Here is a 10,732-nt window from a genome sequence, read left to right as displayed (position 1 = left end):
GTCCTTTTTCATTGTAATTATAGAGTAGTTTTACTTCATTCATTTTTCAGTGTGCTTCTACAGCTCTCTTAGGTCAACTCATGTAACTTTGGTTTTTTTTTAAAGCATTATTAAGGGGAACCAAAGCATTCAAACATTCAAGCATTCAAACAATTCTCTGTACTGGTGTCTCTCCTCCTCGATACCGCATTGTATCTTGTAATAGCTTTCATCATCATCAGCTTTCATCATCAGTTGCTCATTTTCAGCTGCTCAATTGCTCATGACATTGATTTTTCCCGTACGACACTGACAATCTAGTCTAGCGTACGGCGAGGACCTCAGTTGGCGCATAGCAACCGCACTGACATCGGTTGCTTAGCCTTACGTCGCCCTTCCAAGGAACTTCAGGAAGGCACCGCGTAACAGTTGGTATCAGAGCCTATGCTCGACATCGGACGAGGGAACTTATTGGCATCATCATCACCATTTCTGACCATGGTGAATTACGGGGATCGCATCACGACCCTAGAAGAGACGGTTGACGCATTACGGCCCATCGTGGATACGTTGCCTGATCTAAAAACTAGCCTAGTGCAAAGGTTGGATGACCTAGACCGCAGAATGCGGTAGGCAGAAATTGACATAGCAAACATCAGTCAAGACTCTGAGGAAGACCAGGAAACGGCTACCGTCGAGGCAACCAAAATTCATGGTCAATTCGAGGACCTCCAACAGGAGCGTGCCGAGGATTTAGCCCATCGGGAACTAGAGGCAGACAGACTGACCGTCATGCAGCAAACCATAGACAACTTGACAGGCCAACTCAATGTTGTCAATGCTGCCCTTCAAAGCTTGCTCAAAGGAGGAGAAAACCACATCAGGGGTGCCACGAACATTGCCCCCATGCCACAAAAGCTGAAAATTTCGGAGCCCAAGCCATACAACGAAGCCCGGGATGCTAAAGAAGTGGAAAACTTCATCTTCGACATCGAACAATACTGCGATGCCATTGGACAGTTGGAGGAATCCAAGAAGGTAGCGACTGCTGCCATGTATCTTCAAGGCGATGCAAAACTCTGGTGGCGAGTCAAATACGAAGCCATCAGGGCCGGTGAAGATACTCTCCAGACATGGGCAGAACTGAAGGCCGCCATACGCCTACAGTTCTTCCCCGAAAATATGGAATACAATGCACGAAGAAAGTTGCGTGAACTCCGCCACACCAGGTCGATGCGGGACTACGTGCGTGAATGTTCCGCACTCATGCTAAACATACGGGATATGGGGGACAAAGACAAACTGTTCGCATTCATAGAAGGTTTGAAACCTCATGCTCGTATGGAACTGCAAAGACAACGGGTAGATACCCTACCCAAGGCCATTCAAGCTTCTGAGTGCCTTGGGGATTATCAGTTGGAAACTCAGAAGGATAGGCCCCAGTCGCCTGTCCAAGGGGGATACAACGGGAGCCAACCTAGCAACGGTGGCCCCAACAGAAATGGAGGAGATCGAGGTGCATCCAAATCCAAGACTCCTTCCTCAAGCAGCAACACTGCTGCATCAGTCAACAACAATCAGGGGAGAAAGCCCCCATCAGAATGTCGTCATTGCGGCGGGGAACATTAGAACAATCAATGCCCCAATACACAAATCAATGCTCAACAAACTGTTGATGATGACAAGTCAGATACCGACGACTCAGACGGCACCGATCCAGTAGGTGCCTTCAACGCATTTGTCGGCTCCATTCATGATACCTTGGCGAGAACCAGTGCTGGAAACCCCAAGAAGAAGGCATTCCCAATCGACAAGAAAGGGAAAGGAAAGGCGGACAAGAGGCCTCCCACATCACAAAAGAGGACCTTAATGTTCGTTGACATGAAAGTAAACGACAGACCTATTCGGGCATTGATAGACACGGGTGATAGCCACAACTACCTGGCCTCAACTCAGGTGCAACGCCTCGGTCTAGCAGTGCAAATATGCAAGGGTCATGTCAAGGCTATCAATTCTCCATCTCAGCAAGTGAGTGGAATAGCCAAAGAAGCGCCAATCCAGCTTGGCCCATACAAGGGAATATTCGACCTACGCATAGCTATCATCGATGACTTCGAACTGATAGTGGGATTGGAATTCCTCACGCAGACCAACACCATCCCGGTACCATATGCCAACATGCTCCTAATGATGGGAGACAACGGGGCCAAACCCCACACCATACCGTGCATATCCAAGAAGATGGCCGCTCGAAACGTCACGGCCATGCAGTTTAAAGAGGGAACCAATAGACCTGAACCCACAGTTCCGGCTGCCCTCAACATCATCAAACAGACATCACATCATCGGGGTCCAACAGCTCATGGCGCCCCTCATTGTGTGAAGACTTGTCAAGCATTCCAAAAGGACAAGTCGGATCGCTCAGCACAAGCGGGACTCTTGGAGCCGCTACCTAGCCCACATAGACCTTGGGAAAGCATTTCCCTGAATTTCATCACAGGATTACCCAAGGTCGGAAATCATGCAACCATCATGGTGGTAGTAGACCAATTTTCCAAGTATGCTACCTTCATCGCAGCCCCACAGAACATATTAGCAGAAGATACAACTCGACTCTTCTTCTCTCATGTTGTCAAACATTGGGGTATGCCCAGCAACATCATTAGTGACTTCGACCCACGCTTCACTAGCAAGTTTTGGACCTAACTCTTTAGTTGCCTCGGATCCAAATTGAGTTACAACTCAAACCATCATCATCAGCAAACATATGATCAAACAGACCGGTTCAATGACATGCTGGAGGAATATCTCCGCCAATTTGCAACCGGGTCACAAACACATGTGAAGCTTCTGGATGCTGCTCAGCTGTGTTTCAATTCACAAAAGTGCGTCCATACAAACAAAAGCGCTTTTGAAATTGTTACCGGACAGCAACCGCTACTCCCACAAAATATGAATGCACCAGACATGCCATCATCTCATCGTGCTGCTAGTTTCTCTACAGAATGGGAACAAACTTTGAAGATAGTGCAGAGCTATCTTATCAATGCCCAAGACAGGGCAACGAGGCATGCCGAACAAAACCGTCGCTTTGGCCAACATCAAGCAGGGGACAAAGTGATGGTAAGAACCCCGAGGTGAAACTTGTTTGCAAAGAGGACCCAAGATCCTCGCCTATTGCCAAGCTACATCGGGCATTTTTCCATTGAAAGGCGCATCGGGAAATCCACATACTAGCTGAACACACCAGCCTTGTGGAAAATCCATCCAGTCTTCCATGTCAGCCGCCTCAGGCCATTTCAGAAATGCATGGAAGATCATTCAGAAAGACATCTCACAACACCGAGGGGAACAGACCTCCCAGCAAACAAGAGCCTGACTAATCATCATCATCTGACAGGTAAGGCTCCGAGGACGTCGCCAACTCAGGTGGGGGAGAATGTCATGGGCTGCTTTCCATCATCGACCCATGACCCCATGGACGCGTCCTGTGGTGTCCCGGCAAGTCTCCCAACGCCTAGCGCCACGGTCGGCCCCGTAGTCTCGGCAGCGCCAAGTGACAAGCGAGCATGCGTCTCTGTCGCCCCACCGACAATCAGTTCCAGCGCCCAGCAGCTAGCGAATGCCATCAGCGCCGCGCGCACTGACAATGCCGCGCGCGCAGACCTTATGCCAAGCACCAGCGCCCCGCCGCTGGCAGATCCAAATAGTGCCGCGCGCGCCCACAGCAATGCGCGCGCAGACCCTGATACTCAAGACAAAGTTGCTGCCATCGGACTTGCTTCCATAGAAGACTAAGTCCCTTTTCATTGTAATTATAGGGTAGTTTTACTTCATTCATTTTCAGTGTGCTTCTACAGCTCTCTTAGGTCAACTCATGTAACTTTGGTTTATTTTTTTTAAGCATTATTAAGGGGGACCAAAGCATTCAAACATTCAAGCATTCAAACAATTCTCTGTACTGGTGTCTTTCCCCCCCCCCCCCCCCCCCCGACACCGCATTGCATCTTGTAATAGCTTTCATCATCATCAATACAATCATCAGCTTTCATCATCAGTTGCTCATTTTCCGCTGCTCAATTGCTCACGACATTGGTTTTCCCGTACGACACTGACAATCTAGTCTAGCGTACGGCGAGGACCTCAGTTGGCGCATAGCAACCGCACTGACATCGGTTGCTTAGCCTTACGTCGCCCTTCCAAGGAACTTCAGGAAGGCGCCGCGTAACAGTACTCGTGCTCTTGAACAGTAGTTATGTTCTTATAATCAATTTCAACTCAAATAAACAGCTAAGATTCTATTGTGAGATAAATATGTGACAGTTTAGTTAATAGAATCGTTTACTATATATGTAACATAGGCAAAAGCATAATGTCATAACTTCTCCAATTTCATATAACTTCATCATATCTATTTTCACCTCTAGGTGTGTACATTATTGACAACCTAAGCATGTCACTGACGAATTTGCTAGAAGTTTACACAAGTTGGATTTCAATGGTATTGCCAATACTAACTTATCTAAAAGTTTAAGCAATTAGCGACAATACACTTTTAATTACTTAATTACATATCACTAAAGCCAATTATGTAAACTAGCAGTTCAAAATTACACCGTTATTGAGGACCTGATGCTTCTTTAGGTTCACATATAAAAACAAAACGCTCATTACTGAATAATTGAAAACTCAACCACACACGTATCTTCAATTGTTCGCTACAAACATTAGAGATGCATTGAGTAACTAGTAAATCTGACAATATTTGAATCCAAATCTGAGAATCTCACTTTCACTCCAATAAATCTTATCCCAATGTAACAAAATAATAAAGTATTTGTTTTGTTTGGAGAAGCGCCAACTTGACCTTGTAAATAAAATTAACTATAGGGAATAAAAGAGGAAAAATTAATCATAATACGCAGACTCAACGATTTTACTAACTCCCTAAGGTAAGTAATGACTCCATAAAACTTTTGCAACACTATTTAGAAATAAATTTAAATTCTATACACCAGTAGTGTAAAAAATTTATATTATCATGTCACATTTATCTATTATAGTAATTAACTACATGCAGTCTTTAGATAACGTAAAAAGAAAGTTACACGAACATTATATTTAAATTAGCAAGACGACGGCAGAGTGCAGCCGTGTTAGAGACAACTACTATCAACAGTTGCACAGCAATCATGTGCACAATTTAGAAGTCTAAGTTGACATATGAGCATATGTAAGCAGGCAAAAGGACATATCCAAGTACTGGTTTTAGGTCCACGTTGAGCTTTGATCACCAATCACTTGCCATAAAAAAGTGAACTTCCCTTGGTGTCGTCGTTGTAGTACTCACGATTTCGACAATAAGCAACGAAACGTAAACATCATTCATAAAGTTGGTTTCTCCCATTTTAGCAATCCCCATCACATTGATGAACTATGTCCTTTATTCAAGTTCATTGTCCCAGCACAAGTAGTATATGTCAAACGTGCTCATTTTCCAGCAGTTGATGACCACCGGCCTTTATCTTGGTAACACCATAGTGACATTCTCCGGTCTCTCTATCTTTATTTAAATTTTGGAACTTTCTTCCCTAATTACGAAACTATTACCCTATTTTCAAGTGGATGAAATTGGTCGCATGGTTTAGGTTGAAGACGGAATTTTACGTATTTATGAATTAAACGAGATTCAAGTTGGAGAAATGATAGAATTCACGAGTAGTGTTTAAAGAATAGTCCGATTGAACTTAGCTTTTCTATTTATTGGTCCATTCATGGTGTTTACCAATCATAAATTTGTTAGCCGTTCACACCCGATATATAGTCTTTATGAAATGATTATTCTTAATTTTGATTAGTGCAATTGTCAACAGAAAATATCTGATTATCTACATTGACTTTTCGGTTGCATTGTGTTAATTTCCATTTTCATTGTAAAAATGCAATAAGTTAACCATCTGGAATAATGCATTCATGATATAATCAAGAAGAGAACAAAGTATATTAAGTTTTTAAATTGCTTGTAATATATGGTCAGGAACCATGTTGAAAATGATCACGATCTGACTGTATCCATAAATAAAAATCGTCATTACCTTGAACTATCTAGTAAGTACAATTAAAGGCCAATCATATTATTACGTAAAACGTATTTTTTTGAGCATGTCCTATTATTAAATCATCATGACGTGGAAAAAAAATAGAATTGGAATCTATAAACAACAATTATAGCAAAGACAAGTAATTAGACGATAAAAACTAGGCAGGGCATGCATCTAGTGCGAACTACCATTAAGCTAAAAAAAAGTATGGAAAGCTAATCCACCCTAATCGACAAGTAGCAATGGGACAAGGCAGAAATTCTTGCTCCAACATTATGACAACCCCGAGGACGTCCATGTGATTGCTGCACAGTTATATTCCTTTGCACTCTGATTTTCTTGAAGTAATACTCTACCAATATAACCTAATATTGGTCACGAATTTCTGAATCACATGTCATTTAATTTCTAAAATTTCAATAGTCCATAATCAGTAATGTTAAAAACAAAATTTCCTAGGCACTGACATAGATAGCGAATTAATTAGTATAATTAGCACTTCAATCATAGGTGTACCCAAAATTTAAAGGTCGGGGTGCATTTTTGGATTGAACCAAAATCAGCTTTGTATATAAAGTGTCAATTATTAATTTGTTATTATTTTTAAAGACATATAAATATATATATATACACAAAAATCTGCCGAAATTTACGGATGTCGATGACCTCTCTGAGTTGCAACCACGGCGTTGAGGAATGAAGCTTTTGCTTAATTGGCAATGCACTTAGACCTTCTTTTGTTCAATTATATCGGGAGATCAGAGAAGAGGAACGGGAATACGGAATAAACACAATGAAAATTAAACCGACACATGTATATTATATTCTATGATAAATTTCCATCATAAAATTTTGATGGTAAATACTTAGACCTTTAATGAAAAAATAAACTACTATACTATTAATCCTTGATTATTGAGATTAATAGAGAAAAAAAGTTTGCTCCCTCCAACAGTTCTATATGTTTGTCCGTGACCAGCAAACTCACCAAAAAGGGGTTATCCGGTCAACTCCCAGACAAAAGAATCTAGCTGGACCTTGCTGACCTGGCATACACGTTGGACCCATCGTTCTTGGCTAGACCAGACACGGTGGCGTATACTGGATCCCATTTGCACCTCCTCTTAAGGCCAAAATTCCGACAAAATATTACAATGTCTATATAGGTAATACTCAGTCATAATCCATACCAGAAATTGCCAAAAATTTAATAAGTCAATCTTTCAACGTGAGCATCCTTACGTGGAAAATGACCTGAAAATATAGAAATTAAACAAGTCCTCCCCTTCACTTCGATCTTTGACTATAAAAGGTTGCCATTCCCAGCTGCCAAAAAACCACACACTTATCATTAACACTTTCTGAAAGTTATTCCATTTTCAATTATTTTCTCATTGATATTTCAATATCATAATGGCCATAGCTATTAGTACTGTTTCATCTCCTCTTGGCCCTCCAGCATGTGAGAAGGATGCTAAGGCCCTTCAGTTCATTGAGGAGATGACCAGAAACGTTGATTCAGTCCAAAAAAAAGTCTTGGCTGAAATATTAAGTCGAAATGCCAATACTGAGTACCTTCAAAGATTTAAGCTTCGTGGTGGTACTGACCGTGACACATTCAAGTCCAAAGTACCAGTTGTCACATATGAGGAAATCCAACCTGATGTTCAGCGTATTGCCAATGGTGATCGTTCTCCAATTTTCTCATCTCATCCCATCTCCGAGTTCCTCACCAGGTGAGATTTAATTTACCTTTCTACGAAAATAGCATGTTCATAATACTTTTGACAATCTTTCAAATTAGGTTATCTCCAGTCTAGGTTCTTGTTTTGTTGGTGTCTTAAAAATATAAAATAGTAATATTTGTAACTAAAGGAACTTCAACATGAGTATTTTTATGCAATCTAAATGTCTGGTTGGTTTGGTAGCTCGGGGACATCTGCTGGTGAGAGAAAGCTGATGCCCACAATTCAAGAGGAGTTAGACCGGAGACAGCTTTTGTACAGTCTTCTAATGCCCGTCATGAATCTGTAAGTGATCTATCGGCCTAGAGCGCTATTGTTAATATGCATCCATGATTTACTTCATAAAACGTTAATGGGAGTTAGTTATGTACTACCCAAATTACTCAACTTAACCTACTCTATTATCATAGACGGATCGAGGGCGGATTCTGTGGATTTAACTGTTTTCGGCTAGCTTGAAACATATATATGTTGAACGCACTAACTCTATATTTTTTATGTGCTCGGCTGTAGCATTAACCTACTATCAACTTGAAAATTATTTATTAACGGTAGCCTAATTATTTACACGTTATTGCAAGTAGTGACAAAAGTTTTTCAGTGATTTTGATTTTGGATTCTGGGTATCGATCAACAGGTATGTACCTGGTCTAGACAAAGGGAAGGGCTTGTACTTCCTATTTATAAAGGCAGAAACCAAGACTCCTGGTGGGCTACTTGCAAGACCAGTCCTAACAAGTTACTACAAAAGTGATCAGTTCAAGACTAGGCCATACGATCCATACAACGTGTATACAAGTCCTAATGAGGCTATTCTCTGTGTCGACTCTTTCCAGAGCATGTATACTCAAATGCTCTGTGGCCTTCTCATGAGAGAACAGGTCCTTCGAGTAGGGGCTGTTTTTGCCTCTGGTCTACTTCGTGCCATTCGTTTTCTTCAAATCAATTGGCAGACACTTGTTAAGGATATCGCATTTGGGACACTAAACACTAGAGTTTCTGACCCTTCTATTAAGGAATGCATGTCCAAAATACTTAAACCAAATCCTGAACTTGCTGAGTTCATTATCAAGGAGTGCGAAAGCCAGAATTGGGAAGGGATCATTACTAGAATTTGGCCAAATACAAAGTACTTGGATGTGATTGTGACAGGTATGTTGGCTCAGTACATTCTAGAAAAATAAATTTGCTGGTCTAAGAGACGTGCCATATCTGTTTTATTAAATTTTCAGGTTACTAACAGTATTTTTCTGAATGTGATTGTGACAGGTGCAATGGCTCAATACATCCCTACACTAGACTATTATAGTGGTGGTTTACCAAAGGCTTGTACCATGTATGCATCTTCCGAGTGTTATTTTGGCCTTAATTTGAACCCAATGTGCAAACCATCTGAAGTATGTTACACCATAATGCCTAATATGTGCTACTGTGAGTTTATCCCTCATGATCCAGTCAACCCTGCAACGATTTCTCGTGACTCACCACCCCGTCTCGTGGACCTGGCCGATGTGGAATTGGGAAAAGAATACGAGCTCGTGATCACAACCTACGCTGGATTATGTCGTTACAGAGTTGGTGACATACTCCAGGTCACTGGGTTTCACAACTCGGCTCCTCAGTTCAAATTCGTAAGGAGGAAGAATGTGCTATTGAGCATTGATTCGGACAAAACTGATGAGGCCGAGTTGCAAAATGCAGTTGAGAACGCTACGCAAATTTTGCGACCATATGACACAAGTGTGATTGAATACACTAGCTACGCTGACACTACAACAATTCCAGGACATTATGTGATCTATTGGGAATTACTTACAAAAGACTCAAATAATTCTCCGAGTCAGGAGGTATTGAACAAATGTTGCTTAGCTATGGAAGAATCATTGAATTCAGTTTATCGACAGTGCAGAGTTGCAGATAATTCAATTGGACCATTGGAAATTAGAGTAGTGGAAAAGGGAACATTTGAAGAGCTAATGGACTATGCAATTTCTAGGGGTGCATCTATAAATCAGTACAAGGCTCCTAGGTGCGTCAATTTTACCCCTATATTGGAACTACTAGACTCCAGGGTAATTTCAGTGCACTTTAGTCCAACTGCTCCTCACTGGACCCCAGAATGACGACGTTTACAAGTCTGATTATTAAGTCAACTCAAGTCATATAGTAGATCCTTGGACTCTGTGGAGTAAATAATGGCAAGCTTCGACAGTTTCCATTAGCTAATAAGCAAGCAACTGCTCTCACTGTATTTTCTAAACTACTACTTCTTCTTCTTCTTATTCTTCTATTTTTGCCCCTCAAATCTGTTTGTAGAGTTGAACGTTCAACGTAAATTGGTCTTTGCTTGTGGAAAGAGTCTTTAGTAATATATATTCTTCTGTTATCTTGATTGGTTTGAAATTGTTATCACATGTGTTTTCTTTTATTTTGCGGCTTTCGGTAGATTCTCATTGTTTACCCAAAATAAAAACGGATAACAATTAAATTTATACACGATTTTAAAAATAAGTAATATAACATGGTACAAATTGAAAAAAATATATTAATATTGAAATTGGATGTAAAAGAGATTAATGCAAACCACACGAATCGAACAGCCTTAGCCCTTGAGTTCGATTACCCCTGGACCAAGAGACGTTTCAACTGATATAGGAGCAAAGGAACATGCTAACAAGATAATGAAAACTGGAAAAAAAAACAATGTATTGCTTTGTATTGCGCAAATATGATGTTCTTACAAATGATCAACCCCCTTTATATAGTAGTGAAGTCCTACTCTTGATACAATTCTAAATACAATAAGGAATCTCATGATAGGCTAAAAAATCGGCCTCTTCTTGATACGTGCCGGGATTTCCGCCGCGATCCTCGCCCGATTGCGAATATTTCGGCTTTCCGTTATTT

The 10,732-nt window shown here is 41.1% G+C and overlaps 1 protein-coding gene across 1 annotated transcript; it reads left to right on the top strand.

The window, feature by feature from the left end:
* The first annotated feature begins 7,406 nt into the window (after positions 1 to 7,406).
* On the top strand, positions 7,407 to 10,209 carry LOC107789037 (putative indole-3-acetic acid-amido synthetase GH3.1). The gene is made up of 4 exons (XM_016610807.2): positions 7,407 to 7,816; positions 8,009 to 8,110; positions 8,463 to 8,977; positions 9,095 to 10,209. Exons 1-4 carry the CDS (start codon positions 7,494 to 7,496, stop codon positions 9,946 to 9,948), a joined length of 1,794 nt encoding a protein of 597 aa, XP_016466293.2. The 5' UTR covers positions 7,407 to 7,493; the 3' UTR covers positions 9,949 to 10,209.
* The last annotated feature ends 523 nt before the right edge of the window (positions 10,210 to 10,732 follow it).

This window comes from Nicotiana tabacum, chromosome 17 (assembly GCF_000715075.1).
Source record: "Nicotiana tabacum cultivar K326 chromosome 17, ASM71507v2, whole genome shotgun sequence".
Taxonomy (NCBI): Eukaryota; Viridiplantae; Streptophyta; class Magnoliopsida; order Solanales; family Solanaceae; genus Nicotiana; species Nicotiana tabacum.
The sequence above is the reverse complement of the archived record's forward strand: the minus strand, read 5'-3'. Positions and strand labels throughout refer to the sequence as shown.

Bases quoted from the DNA above. Each gene is read 5' to 3' on its own strand.
- LOC107789037 (XM_016610807.2), top strand. From the start codon at position 7,494: ATGGCCATAGCTATTAGTACTGTTTCATCTCCTCTTGGCCCTCCAGCA. The intron at 7,817-8,008 runs GTGAGATTTAAT...TTGGTTTGGTAG, and splicing joins ATCTCCGAGTTCCTCACCAG to CTCGGGGACATCTGCTGGTG. The intron at 8,111-8,462 runs GTAAGTGATCTA...ATCGATCAACAG, and splicing joins CTAATGCCCGTCATGAATCT to GTATGTACCTGGTCTAGACA.